The following is a 19,728-nucleotide window of genomic DNA, read 5'->3' on the forward strand; positions in this document are numbered from 1 at the left end:
TTCTGCACTGACCACTCGGTCACACTATATTCTTTATTCAGTAGTCTAGTACGTCCTCTACCCAGAATGCGCCCTTTTTTGTCTGACTTGTTCATTAGTACATCCCAAGCGCGCTTAGTAAAATTCCCGGCTTGTAAAAGACATTCAATAAATATTTGTCAGATGAAATGATTTCCTTTTTTTGGATATTTCTGTATTTCTAATTTAATAACGATGATACTAGGCATTTACGAAACTAATGCTGAACTAAAGGAAAATTAACATAGATGTGCGATGCCGGTCACGTTCTTCGGAGTGCCAGATCTAAAGGGGTGTGAATTTATCACGTGTTGATGAGGATTGTGATACAATGGGAACTTTCAAACACTGCTGCTGAGAGTATAAATTACACAACTGTTTTGGGAAGCAACTTTATACTAAGTATATATTCAAGTACAATGGCTTTTGAGCTTTTTGACTTGACTTAAATGCATTTTATATCACGCCCTACTATGTGTGTACTTACATAAAAACAAATTCCATGAGACAGTGGGTGATGCACTCTGATATTTTCTTTTATTCCTTACTATTTCACTGAGTCGTGGCCCAGTTTGAAAAACACTACCTTTGAAAAGTTGTGGCACATGTACACCAAAGTGTGTGAAAATTTTTTATCGCAGCATTGTTTATAATAATGAAAAATTAGAAATTACTTCGTCAAATGGAAAATTAAAAAACAAATTGTGTTGGGGCGCCTGGGTGGCTCAATTGGTTCGGCGTCCGACTTCGGCTCAGGTCACGATCTCACGGTTTGTGAGTTCGAGCCCCACGTCGGGCTCTGTGCTGACAGCTCAGAGCCTGGAGCCTGCTTTGTATTCTGTGTCTGCCTCTCTGCCCCTCCCCTGCCTCTCTCTCTCTCTCCCTCCCTCTCTCTCTCTCTCTCTCTCCCTCCCTCTCTCTCTCTCTCTCTCTCTCTCTCTCTCTCTCGCTCACACACACACACACACACACACACACACACACAAGTATTTAAAAAGTAAATAATGTTGCATTCATTCAATGGACTATGATACAGCAGTAAAACATTAAGAAACTAGATCTACATATATTGTGTTGATAGTTGAAAAACACCATGTTGACCACAATTAACAAGTTGTAGAATGATAGCTATATCTGAATTTTTTTTAATGTGCAAAAAACCCTCTTTATTGTATGGCTGTAAACATGCATATAAAAGACCCGCATGAGAGTGAAAGCACCAAATACAGACAAGTGGTTACCTTAGACGTAAGAGGGAAAAGAATGAGACCAGGAACAGACAGGCACACAGGAGGTGAACCAACTGTAACTCGATTTTATTTCTCATCAGGAAAGAAATTTAATACAAATGTCAAACTAATATGTCAGGGCTAGGTGGAAGTCTGAGGAGTCTGTTCTTCGTCCTTTTCTGTGTGCTTAAAATCTTTTGTAATAAGAAAACATTTTATACTAAAGCTTAGAACTTTTTACAGTAAAACACACTCGAAAGACTGCTACTCTCCCCCCACCTTACCAGAACGGTTCCTGTAGGATAAAAGTGAATCCCGTGCTTTCCCCCAAAACTCCTGGCCTAGACTTTCGTTTCTTTCTCTATATCTCTGTTAACGATTTTATTAGGAGTGAAACCAAGTGAGATTAATAATCTAGTTAGTGTTTCCTTAGTGCTTTGGATTTTATTGAGCAGTTTCCTAGAGCTTCTGAAAACTGTGCGATTTGTTTTTTAATCACATTCATAGAAACTCAGTCTGACTGAAAGATGAGACTAGTGTAATTCAGATTTTTATTTTGAATAAAACTGTTGCCTTCTTTGGGAACCCACTATACTCAAAAGCAGAGTGTTGGGTAGACGCTCCAAGTAGGTTTCCCTTGCTTTTAACGTTCTTTCTCCTGTTGGATTGTTTGTTCTTTGAAAGTGAGCACTGTGCTGTAACTGTTTTGACCTTCATAAGATCTAGAATGATGCAGTTGATGGTTATGTGGTAAAAATTAATTGAAAAAATAGCACAACTTTGAATCTCATGGTACACTTTCCACAGCTGCCTCTGTTTATACTGTGTTGGTTAATAATGTGGCCTTTTATTTCCTTATATTTAGTGATTTAGAATCTAGAAGAGAAGTAAAAAAAGAAGAAGGTGAAGCTTTTGCACGAGAACATGGACTTATCTTCATGGAAACTTCTGCTAAAACTGCTTCCAATGTAGAAGAGGTAAATAAATGGCCCATTTAAATGTTCATCATCTTTTTTACTTAATTGGAATGTATTGTATGCTTTCATATTCACTTTTTGATGTCTCTTCTAAACCTTTTTAGTCTTTATTATAGAGTAGGAAGATTCCTTCTGTTTGAAATGCCTTGTCTTACAGCATTCGTCTTAAATCAGACTCCTAAATTGTATTCTGAACCTTCTCTCTAAGCCAAAATGCTTTAACACATCTTTGTATATATTTATCCTGAGAGGGAAAAAATAACACTAATGAAATTTAGAAAGGTATCAAGACACTAAACATTCGTAGCTATTTGTATCTACTTTTTCTTAAATAGGGAAAGTATTCTTACTGTGTAGCATGCAAAGCATGGGAATTCTGCCATCTTTAGTAAAATTTAAAGTGTCTCCGTTATTTTCATTGGTCAGCCTGAACTGCTACAAGTTTTCTAAACACATCATGTTCTTTCATGCTTTTTGTATTTGGTATGGTATTTATATACTATACATAGATGAGTAGGCAGTTAATTCTCTCTAAGGTAAAAGTATTGCCACATTCTGTTTTATAACAGGCAGGAAAGAGGCTGGGGCACCTGGCAAGCTCAGTCAGTGGAGCATGTGACTCTTGATCTTGGGGTTGTGAGGTTGAGCCCCATGTTTGGTGTAGAGATTTCTTAAAAACAATATCTTTAAAAAAAAAAAAAAAAGCAGGGAAGAGGCTAAGAAAATAAGTAATTTGCCTAGAGTAATGCCACCTTCTGGGTAAGAATCTTAGCAGCAGCTGCAAAAAGGGACTCTAGAAACTAAATGATTTAAAAATCTCCTTTTTCTAAGGATAGCAGAGATGAGGTCCTAGACAGGAGCTAACACAATGCCTTTCATGTAGTAAACAGTGAGTAAATATTTATTAAGAATGTACTTGGAGCTCTTTGAATTAACTTTTGAACCCAGAAATAGACTACAGTTATTCAACAGCATTGATATTTTTGCTGGAAAATTATTTCTTAGGTAAGATTTTATTTATCTCTACTTGAAGAGGTGCTCTATGACTGTCCTCAATGCATTTCCTACATTTCCTACAACCACCAATTAATGCTTTACCAGTTGCCGGTAATTACAGTTTGATAACGTACAAAAGTAATATTGCATTTTGCACAGCAAATCCAGAAATTTGTTCTGCCTCTTTGTTCAACTTAGAATAGACATGTAAAGGCACCTGTTTCAGAGAGGTACTCCTTTACTAGAGGTGTTCTATTTGAAACCATAAGGGCCGATGTGTTGTGGAGATTGCAAGACCTCTGAAACATATCCTTATTGATTGTTATTGATTTTCTTATTTATTTTGAGAGCCCTAAATTTAGCCAGAACTGTCTACATTTAGTTAAAAAAACAAACAAACTAACATACTATGAGGCATCTGGCTGGCTCAGTGAGAAGAGCATACAGCTCTTGATCTCGGGGTTGTGAGTTTGAGTCCCTCATGGGGTGTAGAGATACTTAAGTTAATAAAACTACTCTGAAGTCGGGATGACAGAGCATCTACTACTATAAAGTACTCCCAGATTTCTGGCTTTGTTTCTGATGATTTTGTTCATTTTTCTTATTCGTAACCAGGCAAATTACTATTGACATTCGGCTGACCACTTAAATAAATTCCATTAATGTTTTGTTTGGCAGCACTTATTACAAAAATCCTGTATATGTGGTTAATAATAATTACATACATTTTATCTTGGGGCGCTGGCCCCTGGGTGGCTCAGTCGGTTAGGCGTCCCAGCTTTGGCTCAGGTCATGATCTCACGGTCTGTGGGTTAGAGCCTTGCATCAGGCTCTGTGCTGACAGCTCAGAGCTTGGAACCTGTTTCAGATTCTGTGTCTCCCTCTCTGTCTCTGCCCCTCCCCCACTGGTGCTCTGTCTCTCTCAAAAAAAAAACCAAAACATTAAGAACAATAATCAATCAATCAATCAATCAATCTGGGCGGGAATTTCCCATACTCGTGAGAGAACTTTAATTATGTAAATTAATCTGTTTCAGATTCTGTGTCTCCCTCTGTCTCTGCCCCTCCCCCACTTGTGCTCTGTCTCTCAAAAAAATAAACATAAAAAACATAAATAAATGAATGAATGAATGAACGAATCTGGGCAGGAATTTCCCATACTCATGAGAGAACTTTAATTATGTAAATTAATTTGTCTCTGAGAAGCCAAGGATATTAAGAAATAATCTTTTTAAATCCCATTTTAAAAGATCATAGACAAGCATTACATAATACAATCATCCATGCAATTTTACCTAATAGCTAAAAATATTTCATGATAAAGTATTTTGAGAAGGTGGAGGACCATTCTGTGATCCACAAAGAGCAAAATCAAACCTGAATCTCTACATGACTTAGGAACTTATTGACCATGAAAGCAATAACCAAAGGGCTTCTGCATCTAGAAAAAATGGGAGTGGACTTCCTCACCTCTTCCACCTGCCAACTAAAGCTAAAACTCTGAACATTATATGTAAAACAATTATAAGAAGACCTGAAGGTGGAGAAAACACCATCTAGAGACCTTGGGATCTGAGGAAAGTGACACAGCAGTGATTTCCCTTGGTTTTCTTCAGATCAGGTGCTAGAAAAACTGGCAATCCAAAAAGACCAGCAGGTGCAGGGGGAAAAAGAGAAGCCTACCTTCTAGTCAAAGGTCCAGGAAAGCCTGTTAGCAAGAAAATAACCATTCTACTACAGCCAGACATGACAGAAAATAATGGTGCTGCTTCCACCATCAGCTTGCTGTAATAAGGTTCTCCCACACTCACCATTGTCCTGTGGGATTGGGGTCAGAGGAAGCCAGCAAAAGTATAGGTTTAAAAAAAATTTTTTTTAATGTTTATTTTTGAGACAGAGAGTGACAGAGCATGAGCGGGTAGAGAGAGAAAGGGAGATACAGAATCCAGAGCAGGTTCCAGGCTCTGAGCTGTCAGCACAGAGCCCGACACAGGGCTCAGACTCACTAACTGCGAGATCATGACCTGAGCCGAAGTCAGACGCGCAACCAACTGAGCCACCCACGTACCCCAAAAGTATAGGTTTAAATAAGATCCAGAGTCTCATAATGTAGAACCCCAAATGTCCATATTTCATTAGAAAATAACTCTTCAGAACCAGGAAGATCTCAAACTGAATGAGGGAAAAAAATCAATAGATACTAATAGTAAGATGACAGAGACGTTGGAACTATCTGACAAAGATTTTTTAGGCAGCCATCATAAAAATGCCTTAACAAACAGGAGCATGCCTGAAACAAGTGAAAAATAGTCTCGGCAATAGAAATAGAAGTAAGGGGTACCTGGGGGGCTCAATCAGTTAAGCGTCTGACTCTTGATTTCGGCTCAGGTCTTGATCTCACAGTTGTGAGCTTGAGCCCTGCATAGGGCTCTGCACTGACAGCATGAAGCCTACTTGGAATTTTCTGTCTCCCTCTCTCTCTGTGCCTCCCTTTCCTTCTCTCTCTCTCTCTCTCTCTCTCTCTCTCTCTCTCTCTCTCTCCCCCTGTCAAATAATAATAATATAATAATAATAATAATAAACATTAAAAAAAAGAAATATAGGTAAAAAAAAGGACCAGATAGAAATTTTAGAACTGAAAAATATAATAATTGACAAAGAAAGGTTCAGTGGATGAGATCAACAGCAGAATGAAGGGGACAAAGGAAAGAAATAGTGAATTGGATGATAGACTAATAGAAACCACTCAGTCTAAACTACAGAGAGAAAATGGACTGGAAAACAAAAATGAGCAGTGATTCAGGGACCTGTGGAGCCATAACCCAAATTCTAACATTGTGTTACCAGATTCCTAGAAGGAGAGAAGAAAGATGGTCCTGAAAAAGTACTCAAAGAAATAACAACTGAAAACTTTTCAAATGTGGCAGAAGATACAAACCTACAGATTCAAGAGGCCGAGCCAACTCCAAACAGGATAAACCCAAACAAATTCACACCAAGCCAAACTTCTTCCATAGTCAAATCTCTGAAAGCTAAAGACAAAAATTATGAGAGCAGTGAGAAACACCTTACCAATTCAATGCCAGCAGATTTCTCATTAGAAACCATGGAAGTCAGAAATATACAGCAATTTCAAGAGCTAAAAGAGAACAGTGTTCAGGATTCTAGAACTAGCAACAATACCTTTGAAGAATGAAGAAAAATGAAAACATCAGATGAAAGAAAAGTAAGAATTTACTAATACAAGATCTGCTACAAAAACAGTGGCTAGTGGAAGTTATCTAACAACTGAAATGATAAAAGAATCTTTGAAGGAATACCAGTAACCAAAAGTATGGATAATGGTATATATATAGGAAATCTCATAAACCATGCAGAGAAAGGGGACATCAGGGGAGGTAAGGTTCCTATGACACTCAAATGACACTAGTAGACTGTGATAAGTTATATGTGTAGATATATAAAGTGTAGATATATATGTGTAGATCTGTAAAGTCTATATAAAGTTTATACATATAAGTGCAATTCCTGGAGTACCTGCTAAAAAATTTCCAAAGAGATACACTAAAAACTAGATAAATCAGTATGGAATTTTAAAAAAGGTTCAATTAACCCTCAGAGAGGCAGAAAAAAGAAAACCAAAAACAGCAACAAAAAAATCAAAATGACAGACTTAAGCCCTCACATAGCAATAATTATATGAAATGTACATGATCTAAATACACAAATCAAAAGAAATTGGCAAAGAGGATTAAAGAACAACGATCTGGATGTCTACAAGAAATTCACTTCAAATATAATGATTCAGGCAAGTTGAAAATAAAATGATTGGAAAAGATAGATCACACAAGCATTAATCAGAGGAAGGCACGTGTGGCTCTCTTTAGACTTAACAAAGAAAATTGCCAGAGACAGAGTAGGACGTTATATAATAATAAAAGAAGAGTCTGCCAGGAAGACCTAGCAATCCTAAATGTGTATGTACCAAAGAATACAGCTGCAAGATAATGTGAAGCAAAAACCAATAAAGCAACTGGAAATAAACTAGACAGTGGAATTAAACTAGAAATCGATAGCAGCCTCCAATTATGATTATGGATTTGCCTATTTCTCCTTTCAATTCTGTTAGCTCTGGTTATCAATAAGTGATAACTGGAAAGAAAATCTCCAGAAATTTGGAAACTGAACAACACACACTTCTGAATAATCTGGGCCAAGGGGATGTCTTAAAGGAAATTTAAAAATACATTGAACTTTGAATGAAAATGAACTACAACATACTATGCGTACTCAAATAGGAATTGAAGACTTCTCAGCTTACTAAAAAGCATCTACAAAAACCCACAGCTAACATTAGGCTGAATGTTTTACTCCGTAGATCAGGAACAAGGCAAGGATGTCTGTGCTCATCATTATTCAAGATATTGGTGGAAATCGTAGCTAGTGCAATAAAGCAGGAAAGGGAAATAAAGGCAGAGAGGAAGAAGTAAAACTTTTTATTTGTGGCTGACAGGATTGTCTCTAGGAAATTCCAAGGAATTTACATACACACACAAAAGCTAGTTAGTAAGTGAGTTCAGCAAAATTACAAGATACGAGACAAATATATAAAAACATAGTGTATTTCTGGGGTACCTGGCTGGCTCATCAGTAGAACATGTGACTCTTGACCTCAGGGTCATAAGTTTGAGCCCTATGTTGCGCATAGAGTTTACTTTAAAAGATCTATTGTATTTCTGTGTATAGCAATGAACACCAAAATTTAAAATACAATACCATCTATAATCCCACAAAAAGAAAATGAAATACCTAGTATAAATCTAAAAATAACATGTACAGGACAGGACCTGTGTGCTCAAAACTGCAAAATGCGGATGAAAGAAATTAAAGAAGATCTGAATAAATGGAGAGACATACTATGTTCATTGTTTGGAGTATCCTACCTAATAAAGATGTCAGTCCTTCACAAATTGACATAGAGGTTTAACCCAGTTCGTATCAAAATTCCAGTAAGATTTTTCTGTAGATATTTGACAACATTTTAAAATACAGGTAGAAAGGCAAATGACCTAGAGTAGCTAAAACAATTTTGAAAAAGAATAAGGGAATCACTCTTTGATTTCAAGCCCTAATGTACACTATGTGATACCAGTAAAGGAACAGATACATACGGCAGTGGGACAGAATAGAGGATCCATAAATAGACCCCACACAGATATGCCCAGCTGATTTAACAAAGGTGCAGAAACAACTCACAGAGGAAGATAGCCATTTCAAGAAATGGTGTTCTAGGAACAATTGGACATCCATAGACAGAAAAAAAAAATGCATCTTACACAAAAACTAACTCAAAAGAGATCATACTTTTAAATGTAAAACATTCAGGTACTTACTTTTATGGGGAACAAGGAGAAAATCTTCATCTAGGCATGTAGGCATGCTTGTCACTAAAAGCATAATCCATAAAAGGAACAATTGGTAAGTTCTTTAAAATTTTTGCTCTGTGAATGATTGTGGTAAGAGAACAAAAAGGCAGTCTACAGACGGGGAGAAAATACTTATAAGCCAAATATCCAACAAAAGACTAGTATCTAGAATAAAAAAACTCTCAAAACTCAATAGTTAAAAAAAAAAAAGAAAAAAAGTCAGTCCAGTTAGAAAATGGGCAAAAGTTGGGACCAGAGATTCATCACAAAGGACATGTAAATGGAAAATAAGCACTTAAAAAGGTATTCAACATCACTAGCTGTTAGGAAAATGCAACTTAAAACATCCATGATAGCACACTACACACCCATTAGAATAGCCAAAATAAAAAAGCAACAATATCAAATGCTGACAAGGATATGGAGAAACTAGATCACTCATACATTGCTGATGGGAATGTAAAATGATATGGCCACTCTGCAAACAATTTAGGGATGCCTGGCTGGCCCAGTCAGCAGAGCAAGCAACTCTTGATCTCAGGAGTCCTGAGTTTGAGCCCCATTGTTGGGGGTAGAGTTTACTTAATAAAAAATAAATAAATGTTTAAAAAAAAAAAACTAGGGGTGCCTGGCTGTCTCAGTCAGTGGAGCATGCGATTCTTGATCTCCGGGTTGTGGGTTCAAGCCCACGTTGGGTGTAGAGATTACTTAAAAATTTAAAATAAACCTAAACATTCAACTACCTACCAGTTGTATCTCTGAGCACTTATCCCAGAGAAATGAAGATTTCTGTTTAACCCAAAAACTGGTACGTAGATGTTCATAGCATCTTTATTCACAATAGCCAAACACTGGAAACAACCTAGATGTCTTTCAACAGACCAATGGTTAGACAAAGCGATACAGTACGTCCATCCATACCATGGAATACTACTCTACAAGTAAAAAGGGAGGGACAATTGATACATGCAACCACTTGGATGAGTCTCCAGAAAACTGTGCTTAGTGAATAAAGTCAGTCCCAAAAGGTTGCATATTGTATGGTTCTATTTATATGATTTTGATTTTGAAATGACGAAATTGGAGAAATGGAAGCAGATTAGTCACTGCCAAGTTTAAGGAGGGTGGAAGGGAAGTGAAGTGTGTATTGTTGTAAAAAGACAACATGAGGGATCCTTATAACAGAAATGTTCTGTATCCCTTTGCAACATTTCGATTATGACAACGTACTATACATTTCCAAGATGCTGCCGTTGGGGGAAACCAGGGAAAGGTTACACAAGATCTCTTTGTATTATCTCTTAAATCTGCATGTGAATCTCTAATTATCTCAAAAAGTTTGATCAAAATACACATACAAATACACATACACAATAACCACATACAAACAGCTTTAACCTATTCTTAAAGATCATAGTGGCAATTAAAACAAAAAAAAAATTAAAGATTAAGAAGCCTCACAGTTCTATTAAAAAATACTAATTTGAGAATATGGAACACAGTTATAAAAGCTTAAGTCATATTTTTTGAATTTACAAAGAACACATTTCTTTTTCAAATTATTAAGTTATTAATTTTTTGTTAAATATGGCTCTTTGATGAGTCTCTGTCACATTTCTGCACAGAGCAGATTTTTATACAAACAACCAGGTTCTTCCATGTTAAACATTATGAGTTTTAGCTTATGCCTAACAAATAATAAAGTTACTGTTGGGATTTTATTATGCATACATAGACTTTCTTAGTAAGATTGCTCAGAAGTAATCAAAGAGGGAATTATATTAATATTTAAAGCAAACTCAGTTCATTCATGACCTTTGTGCGTGTCACACTTTAAAACCCAATTAGGTATATCATTAAAGAGTATTTTTATGACGGTATATGTTTATGCATTAGTTTATTTTTCTACATCAGCTGTATTAAAGCGTTTTGGTCAGCTCACAATAAGATTCATGGCACTGCTACTTTAAATCAATTTAAACAGTTGTCACCATTTAAAAAAGTAAACCCATATATCTGTCATCAGGCTTTAGAAGTTATCACCATTTGGACATTTTGATGATCTTGTTTTATTATGTCCTCTGTTTTTTAAGAAATTCCAGAAATATTTTACCTATAAATATTTCATTGGCAGTGATTTAAAAACCTACAACGCGATACCATTGTTATACCTAACAAACATAGCAGTAATTCCTTGATAATATCTGATATCAAGTATGAATGGCATGCTTTTTATTTCATTCAGCAATTAATGTTGGAAAACAAGTACTTAGTTTCTCCGAGGTCAGAAAAGACTAACAGGTGTTGTGTCTGCCCTGAGAAGAGGGAAGGAGGAGAGCTAAGCATTTCTCCGGCATCTGCCTTGTGATATGTGCTCAGTGCCAGTGCCTGTGGCAGGAAAGCCAACACCTCAGTGGGAAAGGACACAGCTCATAAAATTGCAGTATACTGTCTCCAAGATGTGAGCAAGAATTAGCCAGCTAGAATTAGGGCGAAAGAGGAATCACGATGAAACATAAGAGCTAAATATGCTAGTTTTACGGGGTCCATAGATTCTTAGTGGCTCAGACTCGGCATTGGAGCACATAGGAAATTAATTTCAGGGACGTTTGCTCTGAGTACAGTGTCTTCTGTTTCTTGCTTTCTAAGGACTTGGATTCGCCTAATCATGCCATCCTCCAGGAGAGAGGCAGTTTAACACAGTGGGTTGAACCTCATGCTCTGGGCTCAGACAGGAATTTCTTCTCAGCTTACTGCCTAACCTTGGAAGGCCCATTTCTGGGAAAGTGGATCATATGAGGAGTTAAAAGAATGAGACAGCTATTCTAGGGGCGCCTGGGTGGTTAAGCATCCAACTCTTGGTTTCAGTTCCGGTCATGATCTCACGGTTCATGAGTTCGAGCCCTGCAACAGGCTGTCTGCTGTCAGCACAGAGCCTGCTTCAGATCCTGTCTCCCTCTCTCTCTGCCCCTCCCCCACTCGCTTCTCTCTCTCTCTCTCTCTCTCTCTCTCTCAAAACTAAACATTTACCAAAAAAAAAAAAGTTTTAATAAATTAAAAGGAAAGGATTTTTTTTTTTTTTTTTTCCCAAATCAGTTGTGTTTAGAGCTGTGCTTCTCCGATCACCTAGGAATCCTGTTGAAATGCAGATTCCGATTTGATAGGTCAGGGTGTGGCCTGAAAGCCTGCATTTGGAAGGTGGTCCAGCATCACCACGCTGCTGCTCCTGGGCAGGCTTTGGGGAGTGTAGAGACCATGAAGTTCATTCAGCTCTGTTACCTAACAGAAGAACCTGGCCCACTGGTGTCCTTTCCTCTTCCTCAGAGACATTCCTTCAAACGTTTTCATCCTTTTTCTCTAGTGATTCTTGGCTCTCAGCACGTAATTGCATAATCAAATTTCAACCATTTGAAAAGCAAAACCTATCATTCCCAGTTCTTGGATGGTCTCTTCCATCCTCTAGTAAGTTCCATCTCTGTTTCCTCATTCTTTTTGACACCTCAGTTCACAGGTCGACTCCTCTACCTTGGCCAAGGTCACCCTGGGCCTCCTAATTGCCTATCCTAACAAATGCTTTTCTGTTCTTACCTTAAACAGTCCCTTAGGGATATTTGAATCTTCAGTAGCCTATGTCCTTTTTCCTACCCCTTCATAGTCATGTATTCAGTTAATGTATATTGCTTTCTACTTGTGTCTTGTTATTTCTACTGTTAAATCTCTCTCCAGGTTGTACATTTTTCAGTCCTCTACACTGGTTCCTCTGAGATCTTTCAACACATGAAAATTGAGTGTCGCTCCCCAATTTTATTAAAAGCGTGTGGTGGGTTTTCCACCTCTTCAGAATCAAACTCCTTGGCTTGGAAGACAAGTCCCTTTATTTGCTAACACCACGCGGTGTGCTTTCTATATTAAACTACGAGCTCATCAGCTGGGTGGTGCTCTTTAAACCCACCTCTGCAGAAAGTGCTCTCTGCCCTTGGAATGCCCTTTCTTCCTACCGTTTCTTTCAGGGATATAATGAAGCCTCATACCTCCTCTTGGAATGCCATGACACACCCTCCCTGCCCCCCCCCCCCTCCCCACCAGCCACCACGTACGTGCACACACACTTAAAAATTGTATACTCTCTTCTCGGTGCTCATTCCAGTCTCCTCCTGAGCATGAATTTATCTTTCGGTCTCTATCATGACACTTGGCCACGTTCCTTGAAAACCCAGGCTGTCTTTTCATCTCTGCATCCCCAGCGCCTAGCACAGGGTCTCCCCTGCACGGGAGACAACAAATGTTTGCATGATTCACTATTTATTTCATTACTTCAGCCTTGTCTCTCTTACTTCAGTCTTTAATCAGGTTATGCTTTGGTCCCACTGGTTAACATGTAGGTGGAATTCTGTCCTAAATTTACTTTGCCCTAAGCATTCTAAAAGCTGTGTGATTTTTGAAAACCCAAATGATCAGATTGGCTCCTCCTGTGATCAGGAGCTTCCTTCAGTAGCTGCCTAGGGTCTTTGTAGTTCGAAAAGATTTTTTTTAGACCCAGGGATAAATGTAGCAAAGATTATGGCAGGCTAGGAAAAATACCCCTTCCGAAAAGACTCATGCTAACTTTCTGATGATTTCACAATACCCCAGAAGTGATGTATTATAATTATATATATGTAATTATATATATAATTGTGTATGTGTATATATATAGTTATATATAACTGTATAAATTGTTTTGTAAATTTCATATATAAATATATATGAAATTATATATAAATATAAATATATATATAAATATATATTTTTTCCTGTAATTCCTTCCCTGGTTTTCTCTGTGTATTTTTGCAATAAAGTAAAATTTAATTTTCTCAGAGTTGTACATTACCCAAACTCACAGTATTCTATTTCCTGTGAGACCTGCTGGTGATTGTGGTGTGAATAGTGGTTAGACTTTCCATTTTCTAAACAGTGTCTCTTTATCAGATATTCTCACTCTCTTAGCCATTTTATGGGTTATTTTTCCCTATACTCATCAATTTTACTTAGAATTGAAAGTTTATGGGAAATCAGAAAAGTACATAAACATCAAAAATTTTTGAGGCAAAAGTCTAGTAATTTAAAATATCTTAAACTATTAGGGTGCCTAGCTGGCCCAGTCAGTAGAGCCTGTGACTCTTCATCTTGGGGTTGTAAGTTTGAGCCCACTTTGGATGTAGAGATGACTTAAAAATAAAATCTTTAGGGGCGCCTAAGTGGCTCAGTCGATTAAGTGTCCGACTTCGGCTCAGGTCATGATCTCATGGTTCATGAGTTCGAGCCCCGCGTCAGGCTCTGCGCTGAGAGCGCAGAGCCTGGAGCCCACTTCAGCTTCTCTGTCTCTCTCTGTCTGCCCCTCCGCTGCTTGCACTCTGTCTCTCACATTGTCTCAAAAACAAATAAACATTAAAAAAAATAAAATAATAAAATAAAATCTTTAGGGTTGCCTGGCTTCTCAGAAGAGCATATGACTCTTCATCTAGGGGTCATGAGTTCGAGCCCCATGTTGGGGTAGAGAGGAGTTAAGTAAATAAACTGTAAAAAATCAAATCTTTAAAAAAATGGAACATTGGAAAATCAAGACTGGAAATTCCTGGCTTAGCTGCTAACGTCCTAAAAGATAGAGCGAAGATAATAGCTGAAAGCACAGTCAGCTAACGACGCTCAGACAGATTACGGCAACTTGCCAAGCCATCCACACAGATAGGATAGGTGGATTTCTATGTCTAGGGAAAACACATGACTTGTGTAACTAGAAAGATGAACAGTTTCAAAGCCCTTCGCTAGTATTTGTGTCCTGCCCCAGTACTTGAAAACCAACAGACTCAATTTGCATCGAGAGGACATCTTGCTCGCCTTGGGCTGCCTTCTAAGTGGTGGAACAGGCGTTGCCGTAGAGCTGGAATGTGGTGTGAACTGAAGGCTTAGTTTTCCCCTTCACCCTGTTCTCAGTGCCAAGGCTACCACACAGCTTTCCACGGGAAATTTGACTTGACCTTACGAGGCTTCCAGCATCCTTTGAGGAGTGTTTAATTTAATAAATGTTTGTTACTCTCCTCGCCTGGTTAGAAGATTTTGCTGACTAGCAGCAGTTCCTCGCCCCCTTGTTTGGCCATCACCCTTAGGGAACTTGAAGGATCATCTAAGCCAAGCTGATTTTGAAAGTTATAACCATTTTTTCTCCTAAGCCAAGGTAGCTAAACATTACTGGAGAAAGTCATGCTGATAAGTGCATATCACACACTTACACACTCACATTCATTGTGCACATTCATACATAGGCACACAGTTATGTAGATCAACTGCCAAGAATTTCCCACTTGTATGTGACATAAGCATTAGAATTCCATGTGTCTAAAACAAACTCTTCATTCTCTCCTTGAAATGTGATTTTTTTTTCCTTTTTTACTTACCTCAGTTCACAGCATACCCGTCCATGTCAGTCACTTCAGCTAAAACTGGAATCATCCTTCAACACCTTACCATTCTTGCCCTGTTCTTTACCAAGTCCTGTTAATTTCTCCAAAGTAGATATTAAGTTTGATCTTTACTTTCCATTCTTGTCACCACTGTTAATTTGGCAGGCCTTCATTTCTTACCCGGATTATTGGTTTAGACTGTACTGGTCTCCTTGTTGTCAGCCAGCCTTTCTTCATAGTAAAATAATAAAATAAAATGAAACACAATATAAATGAAAATTCCCTTGAGTTGTGTTAAAGCTAAGAAATGATCCTGATAAAAGGAAGATAAATATGGACAGGACGTTAATCCTGCTAATCTTGCTACTGCTGCAGTTGTGTGTGGTCTTGGGCGAGTCATTTCTCCTTCTGCAGCCCACTCTTAGAGAGTCCTCCCTCTATAAAATAAGAGCTTCTGTAGATCAGTGGGTTTAGCAGTGGCCCTCTTGCTTCTAATGAAACACAGAAAACCGTGAAAGCAAAAAAGCAGAGGGGCGCCTGGTGGCTCGGTCGGTTAAGCGACTGACTCTTGATTTTGGCTCAGGTCATGATCTCACAGTTAGTGAGTTTGAGCCCCACATCAGGCTCTGTGCAGCTGTGCAGAGCCTGCTTAGGATTCTCTCCTGCTACCCCTCCCCTGCCCACACACACATACCCTCTCTCTCAAAATAAACTTAAAAAAATAAAGACAGAGGAGGATATGCCATGAAAAATGAGGAGGAAAGAGGAGGTTCATAGGGCTCTCCCTACTTCCTTCTTCACCCCAAGAGGTGGCCCCTGCATGAAATATAATTTCAAAGCCATTGTATTGGATAATGTATGTATGAGTTCTCTCTCAGTGAAACTAAAATAGAATCAGAACATTCTTTTTAAGTTCATTTATTTATTTTGAGCGAGAGAAAGAGCAGGGGGAGGGGCGCAGAGAGAGAGAGAGAGAGAGAGAGAGAGAGAGAGAGAGAATCCCAAGCAGACTCCATGCTGTCAGCACAGTACCTGACACGAGGCTCAGTCTCACGGTGAGATCGTGATCTGAGCCGAAATCCAGAGTCAGATGCTTAACCAACTGAGCCACCCAGGCACCTCTAGAATCAGAACATTTTAAAGCCACAGAATTTGAAGGAGTTTTGTGTTTAAACTGCCTAATCTTGAATTCTAGTCTAATGTTCTTTTCACAAGACTTCCCTGTCTTTGCATATTTAAGTCTGCTCTCAATATATTTGATTCTTCAGTACTCACTATACACATTTTATGTTGCTCACTTTATTTTTTAAGTTTATTTTGAGAGACAGCAAGAGCAAGTGGAGGAGGGGCAGAGAGAAAGGGAGAGAGAATCCCAAGCAGGCTCTGCACTGTCATTACAGAGCCTGATGCAAGGCTCAAACCCATAAAACCATGAGATCATGACCTGAGCCAAAATCAAGTGTTGGGACGCTTAACCGACTGAGCCACTCAGGCGCCCCTCTCGCTTACTTTTTAAATGTTTGCTTTTTATTTTAATTCACTGAAGAGTATCAATCACTATTTCTTTCCTTTAGTCTGCAATGTGTCAAGGCACATTCACATACAGCACGTGTACCCTCTTCTGTTGTCCCCACACGCCATTGCCCGCACACCTTCCTGATGGCGAAAGCTAGCAAGAAGTGAGTTCTTAACTATGCGCCAAGCACTGTTCTCAGTGGTCTGCGTTCATCCTCCCAAAGACTCTATGACATAGGCACCATTATTATCCTCATGTTAACAAGAGGTGAAGCAGTGGGTCCAGAGCAACACCTCCAGTAAGAGGTGGCACTGGAGCTTGAACCTGGACGGTCTGGTTCTAGATCCCCACTTGTGGCCATTCCGCTAGCCTTCCTGGCATAACTGCTTCATCCCACAGAGTTTCTTAGAAACAAATGAAAGAAAATACATGCATTTCCGTATTTTTATACATACTGTAAATTTCTTCCAGAAATAATGCAAACTTGTGCAAACGACTTAGCAGGTTGACTGGCCCATAGTGAGTACTTAGTAAATACCGGTTGTCACTAGATTCAGGTGTCAGATGGACACCTGTAATGTTCATGGCATTGATCAGGAAATGAGAAGAAAATTAAACAGCATTTTAGTTACTTCGTGTTTCCTAGTTCTCAAAAAGAAAGTAGACTCACTGATTTCACAGGATACTTTACTGTCTAGCATCTATTCAAGATGGTTTTTTTTTTTAAAGATTTTACTCTTAAGTAATCTCTACATCCAACATAGGGCTTGAACTCACAACCCCGAGATCAAGAGTCGCGTGCTCCACCAACTGAGCCAGCCGAGTGCACCTGTTCAAGATGTTTAAACGAAACTAAGATCCTTTGATTTATTTGGAATTCTTACCTCGCAGATGTTAGACATTTTTTTGTTGCCACCAGATGGCAGCATGTTACATAAGGAAATAATTTAAAATCTTCTACTCTGTTGCAGACAATTTATTTTCACTATTTTGCTTTAAAAACTGTTAAACCATAAGAAAAATGACATATTACTCTATTTTCCCCTTTGCCTCTATTCTGTCTCGTCGGCTGTGAAGAAAGGCTCTCTTAGCACGTTGTCCTTGGCCTGCATCTGGGCCTGCCTTAGTCCCGCCCTGCACACGTTCTCCCTCTGTCAGCGCGGAAGGTGTATTTTTCCTGCATCTTCAATAGAGATTTAAGCCCCTGTGCTCAGATTCTCCCAACTAAATTGTTTTAGTTTGGCAGCAGTAGGAATTGTATCCACCTCTCCCCTGTATCTTCCATAGTACCTAGGGAAGTGCTGAGTCTAAGGTAACAATTTAATAGGTGCCCTTTCACCCAAGGGTGAAATGACAAATGATAGGCTATGCATCAGCTTGTGTGTTGAATATTTATTTGAATGTAATGCATATGTAGTTCTTTATGGTTATGTTTATTTTAATGTTTGCTATGGAAGTCACTGAAAATTTACTTAAATTTGGGTATTAGGACCATTAGATAACTGCTGCCAACAGTTGAAAGATTAGTGTCAGAGGTGGAAGGCAATTGATGGCTAACGAAGGTGAAGGACTGACCGTGGCAATTAATCAAAGTAGGGCAGAGAGGGAGAGCTAATGGTGAAATGAAGAGAGAGTGGGGCCTCTGATACTGGCGTGAGTCCCGGGCAGGAAAGCAAGAGGCTCACCAAATGCACTTGGCTACCTGGAAATCTGTTTCTACTTCATAATTGTGGACCTGCCTAGATAGTGTTTGTTTCACAGTGCTGATAACAAAATCCTTTGACCTGGGTTTCTCAGCCAATGTTTTCTTCTTCTTCCGCAACCTCTTTATTAATATTCAGATTTGACTGTCGTTCTGATGTTCCTGCTTACCGTTCCGACTGATGGGTCACAAAGCCCGCGGTGATCTTGTTTTGAAAGTATTGCACTAATGTTAAGACTTTTCTGTAGGTGTGCCATCAGCTTGCTTCATTTTTCTGATATAAATAGGTATTGCAGATTGATTCCCTAGGTTACAGCCTCTCCTTAAAGACGAGCCATCATCAACAGCGCCATACTCCATCCACCATCGGGAGCTGTGAGATTCCACAAGTCTGCTGCCCCCACAGCTGCCGCCCTATGCAGGCTCCCCCATTGCCTCTGCCTCTGATACTGCACATGCTCATCCCCGCCTCCCACTCCCAGACACGCCTTCACACAGGCTCCCCTTTTCTTCCCCCTGCCCCCACCTCAGAATTTGTTTGTATAGCTTGGGAAATCGAAAAAGTGAAACTGGTTAAAATTGGAAGGAATTTCAAGTTTAAGACTGTCCTGTGAAAGCACGATGAGTTTTAATGTAAAGGTTTGTAGTAGTATCTAGTTAAATCATTGCTCATTGCCTCATTTTTGTCTGTGTTCTAGAGGCATTTCACATTGTTACATCTCTGCCTTGAAAAATACATATGGGGACTGCTTTTTAGTGACTAGAACAAAATGAGCAATTAAAATACTAGCCAATTACTGTAAGAGGTATGTCTTGTCTTTCCGACTTCTTAACGTGCTTGCAGCTTTAGGGGACAGCTATTGTCTGTAACACCCAAGGCTCGTATCTTAGAAGTTTCATTTCGTGGCGAATAAGCCTTAACAGTGTTTGGTTAATTTCATTATATTTGGGGATTCAACAATTTGTCTATAGCTGTAGACTTTTAAAACACGTGCACTGATGTCTATATTATATTGGGTTTTAAACTGAGGACTCTTTAAAATTAATCATTAATTAATCATTTAATAATACATATTAAGTATTATTAATTTTGCTGCCATGTAGATAAAACAACCCATATATACGTGTGTGTGTTCTTATATATGTTTATAACACCATATATGTTATATATGCCTGGAGGGGGTGGAAGATATTTCAGTGTTTGCAATATATAATCATGAGTTGGATGGCAAGTAAATGTAGCATTGTCTGAAGACGATTTCATTGAGATGGTGGGAATCATGAAAGAAAATATAACCATTTGTTATATTTCAATTGTGATGAAATTAACTACGTTTTTTCAGATCCAAAATACATCTTAAGTTCATTGGGTACAATTGTTCTTAAAGCTACTTAATCAAGTATTAAGTACTATTCATGTAATA

At 38.6% G+C, this 19,728-nt stretch overlaps 1 protein-coding gene across 2 annotated transcripts in view; it reads left to right on the plus strand.

Annotated features, from left to right (window-relative positions):
• The window catches only part of RAB2A (RAB2A, member RAS oncogene family), an 85,815-nt gene that overhangs the window by 60,078 nt on the left and 6,009 nt on the right, over positions 1-19,728 (plus strand). For both annotated transcript variants that reach the window (XM_078441415.2, XM_060610594.3), the window contains exon 6: positions 2,113-2,224. In XM_078441415.2, the coding sequence (XP_078297541.1) occupies positions 2,113-2,224 (112 nt within the window). The remainder of the gene's footprint in view (positions 1-2,112; positions 2,225-19,728) is intronic.

The sequence above is a fragment of the Panthera onca genome, chromosome F2 (assembly GCF_046562875.1).
Source record: "Panthera onca isolate mPanOnc1 chromosome F2, mPanOnc1 haplotype 2, whole genome shotgun sequence".
Classification (NCBI taxonomy): Eukaryota; Metazoa; Chordata; class Mammalia; order Carnivora; family Felidae; genus Panthera; species Panthera onca.